Raw genomic sequence first — 13,429 nt, 5'->3', positions numbered from 1 at the left:
ATTTGGCAAGTTTACAAAATCATCAGAGCAAACTGCCATGGTCAAAGCTGCTCCAGTTCTTACGAATTGCATTAATTAGCAAGTATATACAACTCGTATCATACATAGAAGTATACATGTTGTTTTCCTGTTTCTATGAATCAAACTGACTTCTTACCAGCATTCTTGCTGTACAACTGAAGACAGGATGCAATGTTAGTTCAGGGCTCACTTTTACATGTACAGCTGTACCAGGTAGTTGACTGTTAGTCATTGATGTGTAGCAGGGTTGTATGGATGTAGGAAGAAGCTCTTTAGAAAACACTCTTACTGTTCGTGGCTCTATAAGTTCTTCTTTCAGTGAATGTATGCCTTTCCATGAAAGCAGTTTGCACTATTGATATCTGAGCACATGAAAAAGTCTGTGTTTTAGCTTCATTCTTGTAGGTATTGGGTGCATCTCATCTGATGTTCAGCCTGACTCATTGGACAATGTACAGATGCATTCTTCCATTATCATCCAAGTCTTCCATGTAATTACTAAGTCCATTAATCTCATATTACATATAGAAGAAGTCAAGATGATTGAAAGTGGTAAAAATAGAGTAGTACAAGTAATGCATTTTTCACCCTTCATTTCAAATATGACACAGGTTGCGAAGTGGAGTCATGGACAGCAGGAAAATGATTGATCATGGAGTGAAAGTAGGCCTTGGAACAGGTTAGCAAGCTCTTTTTCGGTTGACTTTATGAGAAGGTATTGGCAGGGGATGTGAAACTTAAACCAAGAGCTACATTTTGTGACCAATAGTATTGCACATAAATACATTCCCTGTTTTGCACTTTTCTGTAATACATTGTTTTGGTTTTTGTTTTTGTTTTTTGTTTTTTTTTTTTCCTAGGAAAAACTGAACTTTCCAATCATACAGTATGTAATCTCTATTACTCTTTCAGTGAAATACTGTCATAATGATCAAAACTGGCCATGTGATGGACTAAATATTCAACAGTACCTTATGAGACCTTCCCCTAATCAGTGTACTAATTCTCTCTCCTAATCGTCCCTCTATTTATATCCACATCAGTTCATGTATCTGCATCCATCCCTTCTTTTCCTAGTAATCTAGTATCCAGCCTTATGAATACAGCAGTCATGTACCAATAACAAACAGGAAATTGTGTTTTTAGCAGGTTTCCTTGAACACTTTTTGTATGTAGTGTGATTAGTTGTGTCATAAAGAGTTCCCTTTTCATCTCTTAAAAACCCTGTATGCACTCTTCACTTTCCACTCTAGTGACTTTAGAAAGAATGATGCTTCTGCTTTGAAAGTTGGCATTAATCATGGACAGAATGTGTTAATTAATTATGCTTAATTTCAGCTTAATCACATTATCCCTTCATTGTTGTTGCTCTGGTGGTTTACATTCATTTTTTTGTCCCATTCATCGCACAGCTAGCACGGCTTAGTAGAAAGATTAACCCCTTGAGCATGGACTGATTTTGCTACAACACGTATTTCCCATTGACACCTGCCCGAAATGCGTGTTGTAGCAAAATCAAACCGTCCTCAACGGGTTAAGATACTTCAGAGCCGCTTTTCTCAGTTCACACTTTTCCGGAGTGTTTGCTTTCTTTCCAATATTTAGATAGGTTAAGAAAGTCCATAATTTGAATTGAGTTTAATACCGGTATATCTCATTTTACAGCTCAAAGTCTGCCCTTTCAGAATCTGTCCTTAACTAAAAATCCATGTCTGGCAACTTTTTGTTGGTTTTGTGAATGTTTGTCTGTTTGCAAAGTAACTCAAAAAATTGTGAAGGGATTTGGCTGACATGTACAGGCAAATTTGAAAATTTTGGTAGTTATGTGGGAATTTTTTATGAATTTTTGAAGGTATTTTTTTTTTCTTTTGACAAATAGGGTCAATGAACTTGGGAGTTCAAGCTGGGCATATTTAAGATTTGCATACGCGCATGTGTGCTGTGCTCTAGGCGCCAAGCAGTGGGAAAGCTGATGAGGTACTGTAAACACAAGGCTCCTTCATCTTGTTGTTTTGTTTTTTGTTTTTTTTTTCCCAGGGGAGGGGGGAATTTGTGCAATTATGGCACGTGTGTATGAGTGGAAAATCAGCTCCTTGGCGGAGGTCTGTACTCTCTTAGTGCTTTTCTAGTTGATACTGTGAGCACGAGATTGTTAGCATTGAATGTACATTCAAGTACTGTATCTGTACCAGTAATCCACACAAACACCTAGATAAGATTCACAGATACCTTGGTCATGCTACAGAAACTTCATTGGCAAAGTGTGTTTAAAGCAAAGAGAGATTTTAAAACAAAAATCTTCCTTATGCTAGCAGTCCCATATGAAACTAGAGAAGCACTGTGAAAGTGCAGACCTCTGACAGGAGGTCATTTCAACTAATGATCTTGTTCTTCCATAGAGATCAGTGACCCATATGTACATGCACACTGAAAATCGTCCGATTTCCCAAGATAGAAGCTTTTTGTTACATCATCGACTTTCAGCTGCGCAGCGCACGTCGCCCTAACAGAAACTACAGCACGCACTTTAGTGCGCATATACAAAAACCTCAAAAAATGTGTAGCTTGAACCTCAAAGATCATTGACCCTACCTGCTAAAATATGGAAAATCCTTCATAAATCAATAAAAATTCCTGCATCACTACCAAAATTTAATCATCTGTTCTTTGTGTCATTCTTAACCTTTCTTGCAAGTTTCATCAAAATCCATTCACAACTTTTGTAGTTATTTTGCACACGGACAAATTAACCAACAAATGAACAAACCATGATAAAAACATAACCTCCTCCCTTGGCGGAGGTAACTACCAGTCACCAATTGCTGATGCATTTCTACTGAAAAAATATATACAGTTCGACCTCAATTATCTGGCCTCCTTTTATCCGGAAATCTCTGTTATCCGGACGCGTTCACGCAGTGAAGGACTTTTTTTTCCATCTAAAAATTGAGAAAAAACAGTGACTTTAAACTCAGTTAAAACTTCTACAAAACTCACATGATTTACTTACAATATTCCCGACAGAACTAACATAAATTCACACCACGTTATCATCATAAAAGAAAGGACTACAATTTTGTGCAGGCTAGCGTAGATTACACCACTGTTGCGGGGTACGCTACCTGCCTAGCTGCCAGTGCACTGGGACGGCAGCTTGGACGGCAGCTACATGTATATATACATTAACAATGTGTCTCCTATATTCGGCCAATTCGCTTAATAATATCCAGAGGAGTGCCGGTCCCGACATGGCCGGATAATCGGGGTCGAACTGTACACCTGTATCTCCTGTGCTAGTGTGTTTATTGATTGATTTGACAAAATCACTGATCTACATATACTTTCCTTGATTGCAAAGCTCTTTCTTCCCTCTTTGTACATGTAGATGTTTCTGGCGGTTACAGTCCTTCAATGTTGAACGCCATTCAAAATTGTGTCACCGCATCTAATACCATAAGTATCATGGAGCAGCTGAAGCAGAGGAAAAACTATCAACATTTACAGTTTGCAGAGGCCTTCAAATTGGCAACACTTGGTGGTTGTGAAGGTGAGTCTGATAAACAGAAATGATGGTATAATTCACAAATCTCTCCACATCCTGAAAAAGAAATATCAAAGCCTCCCTGAATTTGAAAATAAGTATAGTATGCAAGCACCTCCTTGAAAGCTTTCTGAATCTTCTTTAGAACCAGAACTGTTAGAGCTATTAAAAAGTTTAATGGTGTTTTGAGGAATGACATTGGTGATTATAGAATAAGTCAAGAAAATTTGGCAATCTCATGGGTCGAGAGGTGTCTGTGGAGTCTTATTGGCAGCAGATGTTGCTAGATGTTTATTTCATAACAGAATTGTTGATATTTAGTTTTGTGATACAGTCATTTGTTGGCAGAAGAAAATGATGTGTGACCATGCACCACAAAACCAACAAAAAGTCGCCCAGACATGGATTTTTAGTTTGGTACAGATTATGAAAGAGCCAACTTTAAAAGCACATGGTCCCAGTGATTTAGTCAAATGTGTACGCGGGCGCACAGCACAAGTTTCCTATAGAGAGCTACACTATAGACTCCTCTTTAGCGCTTTACGCTGTGACCCATTCTCCGAGTCCGAAGAAGTCCTATCCACTGTAGTCAGTGGTCCGATCACAGTTCGGCTCATGATTCAGCTGAAGGGGATGACAGCTTTAGCAAACTTCTTTTGTGATGTCATAATAAGAAGGTGATTATGCACGCACCCTGGCATTACTACAGACTGCATGATGCGCAGAGAAGACAACGAAGGCAACGTTACCTAGCAACACCTACACGCTTTACTCTTGATGACAGCTCAACTTCGCCAATCTTCGTATCAATAGGTATCAATACTAACGGTGATCGGCAGTATCATCAACAGCGCCCTCTACACAACAGGGACTATGTGCCTTTAAACTTTAAAATGATATATACTTGTAACTCAATTCAAACTCAACTGGTTTTCCTAACCTATATAAATTTTGGAAAGCAAGCCCACACTCTGGAAAAGTTTGAACTGAGAAAAGAGGCTGTGAAGTTCAGGGTCTATTCAAGCATTTAATCTTCACTAAGCTGGAGGTGCCATGAATGAGGAAAAAAAAAAGTAAACCACTGTAGCAACAACAATGAAGGGATTATCAGATTAAGCTGAAATTGAGCATGCTCTATCAACACATTCTGTCTATGATCAATGTCAACTTTCAAAGCAGTAGCATCATCCTTTCAAAAGTTATTATACGAAAATGAATAGTGTGCAAAGGATTTTCAAGAAATGAAAAGGGGCTTCTAAGAAAAATCTGATCACACTACTCTACCAAAAAAGGGGTTGTAGAAAAACTGTTGAAACCCACTTTCCCATGCAATTTATGATCCCAAACTCAAGAATAATGTAGAAGAAGAAAAGCTCTTTCAGGAAATATAATAGAAAACTCAAAGTTGACTTAGTTGACCCGTTTTTAACCTTTCTTAAGTCCTCATGTAAGATCAAGGGGTCCGACTTGTTTGCTTTGTGATGCATGGTCACATATCATATCAGCAGTGTATCACAGAAAGAATGCACAGAAGATGAAGTTATAGTACTTAGACAGGTGAGCACTAGACCCCTGGGTTCCTTGTTTCTTTCACCATGTGTGCCTGGGGATGTAGGCTCAAAGTTTTGCATGTACTGGCTGCTGCCAACCAACCATATCATAAGACTTATGATGTTGTATACTTCCAAGTTGTACAAGACCCAAAACAGTGCTTAGGTTCACAAAGTTAATAAATGCAAAATGGATGAAAGAGGTGTTAAAGTAGGAAGTTGTACATCAGAGAGTGATGGAAGGCTGAATTTTATTGACAAAGACATAGGATGAGTTTGCAGATAGCAGATAGAAAGAATTGTACATACAGTGTAAGGAGAATGAATGAGATGAGAGGGTGGAAGTTGTTATGGTAAAGGAGCTAGTATCTAGAGAAGGTTGGTTAGGAAGATGTAGTGGTTTCAAAGTTTCAAAGTGACCCCAGTTTTTACGTAGCTCCTCTTTTCCCCCTTTTCTATGAAATTGCACCTCTTAATTTTCCTATTTCAATAACTTTTTGAATGAATTAGGAGGGTCTGATTTTAACAAACTATTGTAAGCTTGGTGTTGACTCTTTTGAACTATGTTAATAAGTGGATATTCAATTTGGCCTACTTTTTGTGGGTTTTGAGCAGTGGTATATGGAGATTGATATTGTATGTGGATGACTAGGTTTTGTTGAGCAAGACAATAGAGGAATTGAGGGAGAAGTTTCAGAAGTGGAAGGTGGCCTTTGAGAGTAAGGGGCTGAAGGTAAGCCTCAAGAAGACAAAAGTGATGGTGAAAAGATTGGAAGAAGTGTCAGTGAGTATTAGATCCATATGTGACCCTGCACCTCAAAACAAACAAAAAGTCGCCAGACATGAATTTTTAGTTAAGACCATATTCTGAAAGAGCAGACTTTAAGCTTTAAAATGATGTATAACTCAAATCAATTGGACTCTCCTAACCTACCTAAATATTGGAAAGAAAGCACAAACTGAGGAAAAGCGTGAACTGAGAAAAGAGGCTCTGAAGCACAAGTGTATATTCAAGCGCTTAATCTTTACCAAACCTTGCTGGCTGTGCGATGAATGGGACAAAAAACAGGAAGTAAACCACCAGAGTAACAACAATGAAGGGATTATCAGATTAAACTGAAATTAAGCATGCCTCATTAACACATTCTGTCCATAATTAATGCTAACTTTCAAAGCAGTAGCACTATCCTTTCAAAAGTTTACTAGAGTTGAAAGTGAAGAGTGTGGACAAGGTTTTTCAGAAATGAAAAAGGCTTTTAAAGACACACCTAATCACACTATTCTACCAAAAATGTTCGAGATAAACTGCTAAAAAACACGCTTTCCTGCCCGTTTTATGATACCAAATTTTAGCATAATGTAAAAGAAGACCCGCTCTTTCAGAAAGTATGAAAAAGTCAAGTTCGGCTAGGTTGACCCATTTCACTTATTTTCAGTCCTCACGCAAAATCAGTATGTGCGACTTTATGTTCGTTTTGAGGTGCACGGTCACATATGGTGTTTGTGGATAGAGGGAAATGGCAAATTTGATGTTTGATATGTGGGGAATGGTCTCATGGCAGATGTGCCAAAATGGAGAAGGTGGCCACAAGACTGGCAAGAGATATATGTGGAAGATACGAGAAGAGAGTTAAATAAAGCTGGTAAAACTGATGGAAATGGTATGTAATGAGATCAAAATAGTAAGAGGGTTAGCTATTTTGCGGGTAGGGAGCCTCAGAGTAAATACAGGTGGTGGCTGTGAAGTACAAGTTGTACATGTAGCTGTGACAGCCAGAACAAAATATGGCTGGGAAAGCTTAGGGAGTGTGTAGAGTTGTTATCTGAAAATAGGCTCTCTGTGAAGATATAAGGGAGAGTTTATCAGTGTTGTGCAAGGTCTGCAAATCTGCAAATCATAAAATAGCAATTTTGAGAAGAATTGAGAAAAGCAATGGTGATAACGATGTTTGTTGTAAAACTAATGGAAACAAGGAAGACTGAGAGTTGAAGGAATCAGTGGAACACCTGGCAGGGGTAAATGGAATGCAGTGATAAAGGCATGTGTTGATGAAGGATGATGATCATGTCCTGAGCAAAGTGCTAGATTTAAAGTGAATGAGATGCAAAAGGGAGGACAACAGAAGATGTGGAATACACAGGTGGAGGAGCTGTGGAAGGTGTGCATGAAGAGAGGAGGATGCACCATATTGGGTGAGATGGGGAGTTGATGCTGCGTAGTGCAATTGGTCTTTACAGAGTACTTGAAAGATAAATCTGGCCAACTTTGTTAACACGGAAATCCAGTTTGGATGATGATGATGATCAAAATTTTGGAGTTGACTCTTAAAGAAAGAAGCTAAACAAACTTTAGAGAGCCAAGCTCCAGAGATAAAATGGTTGTAGTGTAATTATGTCACATAGCTGCTGCACAAACAATCTGTTTTTTCCATATAATGATCCCCATAAACATGAAAAAGTTGCAGTGAATGATGAGAACCTCATGTTACAGGGAGCAGGGAGAAGTGTAGGTATGAACCAGACACAATAACAGGCTCTAATTATGATGGCTGGCATGGGCTGACATTACGACTCATATTCTTCATGATACATAAAAAACAATGACTGTAACAGGAGAATCACACAAAAGCTGAGTAGATAGTTTGACAGTTCTCAGCTGAGTGAATGGACATTGATGTGGTGAAGTTATTTTTGTCCCCGCCAAACGAGTTTGAGCAGGGGACTATGAAACGGACTCCGAACGTGTGTGTGTCCGTGTGTCCGTCCGTCTGTCTGTCCGTCTGTCCGCCCGTCCGTCCGTCCGTCTGTGCGTCCGTGTGTGATCAAAATTTTCAATTTGCTACTTCTCTGTCATTTATGAGCCAATTTTGATTCTGTTTGCTTTATATGATAGCAATACATGGGAGCTTTGAAACTTCTACACAGAATTTCAGTTGTGACCTTTGACCTTGACCATTGACCTATATTGTACATTTTGCTTCAAAATGCTACTCCTTCGCCATTTCTAACCCGATTTCGATTCCGTTTGCTTTATGTGATGGCACTAGGTGAGGGCTTCAAAACTTCTACACAGAATTTTGACCTTTGACTTCTTTGACCTTTGACCTTGATTTTTGACCTGTATTGTACATTTTGCTACAAAATGCTACTCCTTCGCCATTTCTTACCCGATTTCGATTCCGTTTGCTTTATGTGATGGCACTAGGTGAGGGCTTCAAAACTTCTACACAGAATTTTGACCTTTGACTTCTTTGACCTTTGACCTTGATTTTTTACCTATATTGTACATTTTGCTTCAAAATGCTACTCCTTCGCCATTTCTTACCCGATTTCGATTCCGTTTGCTTTATGTGATGGCACTAGGTGAGGGCTTCAAAACTTCTACACAGAATTTTGACCTTGACTTCTTTGACCTTTGACCTTGATTTTTGACCTATATTGTACATTTTGCTACAAAATGCTACTCCTTCGCCATTTGTAACCTGATTTCAATTCCGTTTGCTTTAAGTGATGGCACTAGATGAGGGCTTCAAAACTTCTACACAGAATTTTGACCTTTGACTTCTTTGACCTCTGACCTTGATTTTTGACCTGTATTGTACATTTTGCTACCAAATGCTACTCCTTCACCATTTCTAACCCGATGTCGATTCCGTTTGCTTTATGTGATGGCACTAGGTTAGGGCTTCAAAACTTCTACACAGAATTTTGACCTTTTACTTCTTTGACCTTTAACCTTGATTTTTGACCTATATTGTGCGTTGGCTACAAAATGCTATTCCTTCGCCATTTCTAACCTGATTTCGATTCCGTTTGCTTTATGTGATGGCACTATGAGGGCTTCAAAACTTCAACACAGAATTTTGACCTTTGACTTCTTTGACCTTTGACCTTGATCTTTTCACCTATATTGTACATTTTGCTACTGAATGCTACTTCCGGCGGGGACATATATTACGCACCGCGTAATTTCTACTTTTCCTTGTTAACCATTGCAACTGATTGACAAATTACTCTGCATCAATGTACATTGTAAATAGGTTCAGAATTGATAAGTGATTTAGAAGTAGCCATGACAGACTAAATCATTGGCATACACACTCAAGCATGATTCAAACCTACGACCTCCTGATCCCGGACTGGCGTCTTACCCACTAGACCACCGAGCATGCAGCAGGAACTGCATAGTTATTCAAATTGATGAAATTCTTCCATCCAGTTGTCTTTATTGCACCTGACTGACAAATTGCCCTACAGTGACATAAAGAAGCACTGAATTGATTAGTGTTTTAGTAGGAGCCATGACGATTTACTCAAGGAGTATTTGAACCTATAACCTGATCATCTCAGATGGTTGTCTGGTAATTAATCATCAATCAGTTGCAGTAAAAACTTGATGGAAGAAATGTATCAATTTGAACTTTTAACCACAAAGCATCTAAACTGCCTACATCAGCACAAGACCCACATGTGTTTGTGTTTATGTGTGCAGGTGTTTGAAAACGTCAATTTCTCTAGATCATCCTGTATAACTAGTATGCTACCCCAACAAGGTATATTCAACAGTGTTTGATAAGAGCTGTGTTTCCTAGTGAGATGTTTAAGTGTACATGATAGATGTATTGCAAAATAATTCTATGTGCACACAGGTTAATAAAGTTATACCAACTCTGTAATTTTCTCCTCGTCATTACAGCACTAGGGATCAGTGACACTGTGGGTAATTTTGAAGTTGGAAAGGAGTTTGATGCACTGCTAGTCAACTTGAAGCCTTCTGACAGTCCTCTGGATGTCTTTCAAACAGAGCAGTACTCTGATTCCAAAGAGGTGAGGAGATGAATAGTGCCATGATACTTTTTGATACATCTTTGTGCAGTAATGCAGAGAAGCAAAATGTGAGAAACGGGGTCAATTCCAATCATCATTTCAAGAGTTTCATTTCTTCTTCTTCTTCTTCTTCTTCTTCTTCTCCTTCTCCTCCTCCTCCTCCTCCTCCTCCTCCTCCTCCTCCTTCTCCTCCTCCTCCTCCTCCTCCTCCTCCTCCTTCTTCTTCTTCTTCTTCTTCTTCTTCTTCATGGATACTGTCCAACATCCCAATATACCCATAGGCCAACCAGAACGGGTGTGTGCCCATGTTGATGGTGCAGAGAGAGAAATTAGAAGTGAATTGTTTTGCTCAAGAATGCTGCGGAGAACTGCTGTTTTGAGAGTATCTTTGTTTTTGGCATCTGTGATTGCCGATGGCAGCACTCATATATTTTTAGATGAGTAAGATTATTTTGGTGAAAATTTTATATTGTTCTTTACAAAATTGATGTTTCAAAAGTTGTTGAAAAGTGTTCCACATCTTGATGAACAGATTGCACAATGTAATGTGTACTTTGCATCCAAAATTCCCCCAGAATTATAACATGCTTGGAGCATTGATCTTTCATTGATGGCTAATTGGTTTTTGCACAACCATTTGATATCAAATGTGCAGAAATGTATACATGATGTTAGGATCACAAGCAAGATTAACACCCTAATCCAGTTTGAATATGTACATAATACAGGTAATGCAGACCTCGAAAGAGTTTATGAATGTGAATACCTTGGTGTCATTATCAATTGCTATCAAATTTGTTCTCAGCAAATTGAAAGGCTTAGTGTAAGACTTGCAGCCATACAAGTTGACTTTTTAATTGATAGTTGGAAAAAGCAATTAGCATTAATTCTCATCTTCAAACTGCTCAACAATTGTTTTTACCAGAATGATATGTGAATGTGTAGAGAAGAGAGTAAGTCACTATGATTTATGTAGCCATTAAGATATCCTTAATCTAATAAAGCCAGAATAAAATATTCTTTCTTAACCCTAAAAAGGCCGGGGGGGGGGGGGGGGGGGGGGGGGGGTTGAATCAACCCCCCCCTCGACATTTTTCGCGACTACTCCGCCGCGCGAAATTTTTTGACCGCGCCGTTCGCTGACTTTTTACTTTCAAGTCTCGCACATCTTTTGACACCATTTTCGCGAAAATCGCGCATACCGTTACGTCGCTGCGCGACCTTTTATACATGCCTGTCAGACCGAAAATGGCTCAAAAACGTGATTTTGTGTATAAAGTCAATGCAAATGGAATTTTCTCTTCTTATTCATAAAGATATGATTATTTTCACTTACATAGGCTGAAACTAATTACTTTTAGCATAATTATGCTTGAAATAGGTTCTGTCATAAATTTTGAGAAAAAAGAATGATAAAACAAAAGGTCGAAAAAACAAAGAAATACATAAGAAATTCATAAAACAATAAAATACATAAGAAATTTATTTTGATACCAGATTTTTTTTTCATGTACATTGTTAGGAATGCTACAAAGAATGCTTTCACCAAAAATTAGGATTCTAGGAGCTTTAATTTCTGATTTAGAGCAAAAAGTATGATTTTATGCATATATTAACATAATTAATCATTATGATGAAAATTTCCATTTTTTGGGGTATTGTTTGGTAGATTGCGTCACAGGTAATGTATGTACCAATTTTCATGGCGATTGCGGCGAGCGACGGCCGAGATCTCAGGGGGGGGGGGGGGTTGAATCAACCCCTCCCCGGCCACAGAACGCCCCAAAAAGCCCGGCCTGGTTAGGGTTAAAAATAACACTCTATATTCAGCATTAAGATTATTCAATACAATTACCAACAGAAACAATTACCTTTGCAAATTGATTGACTTGATTATGTCATTTTTCTTTTATTCCCAAATGTCTGTAATTACCGTCTCCCAGTGACTTGTCAATTATGTTGTTTGTTGTTTTTTTTCATCTATCTGCACTTGTACTAGATGACTCTTTATCTCTCTTTTTTTTATGATTTTGAGTTCCTTGTTGGTTTGTAGGCATTCTTTTCATTGTATGATTTCCGTGTTGTATTTTTGTTACATAATATGTTATCACTTCACAGCCTCGCTGAAAAATAGCTTATGGACGATAGCAAGCTTTTTTTTTTTACCGTGGTAAAATGAATTGAATTCATCTCAACTCAGTATGATTTAGACTGCTTTGAATAGACATGCATACTGCTATTAGTTATTTTCCTGTTCTCGTAATTGATATTTCAGGATATGATCCAGAAGTTCATCTTCCTGGGTAAGTGAATTGAGGGTCTTAGAATACCACCAGCACCACAACAGATCCAGCTTTGAATGCCACACATTGTCAATAATGTTCTCCACCTGGGTATCCCCTCTCCACGGTCAATTGTATGTGCCATCAAACAGTGCAAAGTATCAGTCGAACTTTAGATATGAATAAAGAATGTGCTGGGCTCTTTTGTATACTAAATTGGCATTCTCATGGAGTCAGCAAAAGTCAAAATCTTTTAGTGAGCTCAGCCTTGATCGCTACGTAAGTCTTCATACAAGTTTTGTAGCAAGACAAGTGCAGTACTACGCTGGAAGAATGTAAATTAGACCAAAATACACACAGTTTAGATTGAGAAAAAGAATAGATGTTGATAAAAGAAGCTCTACTCTTTTGATAATAGTAGTTTTTCTGGTGAGCACAACAGAAATAAACATCAATGACTTTAGGCTTGAATTGTAGGCATAATTTTCTATACTTGATAAGAACTTGGTATATTAGGTTCCCGTATATGAGTTGATGCTTTAGGAACCTGTTAAGATTGATGCTGCTGAAAAAGAAAGAAAATTATATATGATATGAATGTATGTATAAATTGTAGTAATAGCTTCATTTTTTTTTTAATGTATCAAGTGAGGTATCGTTGCAGAGATGACCTTACCTTTAAAAAAAAATGATAATAATGTTTTTAAAAAAATTAAATTAAAAAAAAAATGGAAAAAGGTGCTAATAGACTTTTACATTCAAACTCTATCATCAATGCACTATACTGGCAGACTGCCAGATTAAATTGATAGTTATTTTACCCACTGGTCTTAGCATATGATTTTACAGGGAATACATCCTGCAAAGAAATCTTTGTAATTCTTTTGTTTGTTTGTTTGTTTGTTTGTTTGTTTGTTTGTTTGCTTGCTTGCCTGCTTGCTTGTTTGTATTTTACTGTAATGGAAGAATTTCCCAAGGAACACAATTTCTACCAGCTCTACCAGCCAAGCAGTTCTAGTGGCGTGCCTCGGGGCAGCATTCTCGGGTCGTTGTTTATTTACACTAAATGACATAGCCATAAATCTGTTAAGAAGTGTTCCCTTCCACTCTACGGGAATGACACTTGTTTATATTGTGCCATCAAAGACCGAAGAGTATTAGAAAAGGTTATCAATGATAATGTCAAATGGTTCTTGGATAATAATTTT

At 38.0% G+C, this 13,429-nt stretch overlaps 1 protein-coding gene across 1 annotated transcript in view; it reads left to right on the top strand.

Moving 5' to 3' along the window:
* Positions 1-12,367, top strand: part of LOC139714511 (guanine deaminase-like) — a 48,303-nt gene extending 35,936 nt beyond the window's left edge. Inside the window, exons 9-12 of the mRNA XM_071626217.1 lie at positions 633-700; positions 3,407-3,568; positions 9,809-9,939; positions 12,215-12,367. Coding sequence (XP_071482318.1) covers positions 633-700; positions 3,407-3,568; positions 9,809-9,939; positions 12,215-12,250 — 397 coding nt within the window. The 3' untranslated portion in view covers positions 12,251-12,367. The remainder of the gene's footprint in view (positions 1-632; positions 701-3,406; positions 3,569-9,808; positions 9,940-12,214) is intronic.
* Positions 12,368-13,429: the final 1,062 nt, after the last annotated feature.

The sequence above is a fragment of the Diadema antillarum genome, unplaced genomic scaffold (assembly GCF_040938485.1).
Source record: "Diadema antillarum isolate AM-2024a unplaced genomic scaffold, OU_Dant_1.0 seq00002303_RagTag, whole genome shotgun sequence".
Taxonomy (NCBI): domain Eukaryota; kingdom Metazoa; phylum Echinodermata; class Echinoidea; order Diadematoida; family Diadematidae; genus Diadema; species Diadema antillarum.
Note: the sequence above shows the minus strand (reverse complement) of the source record. Positions and strands in the feature narration are given on the sequence as shown.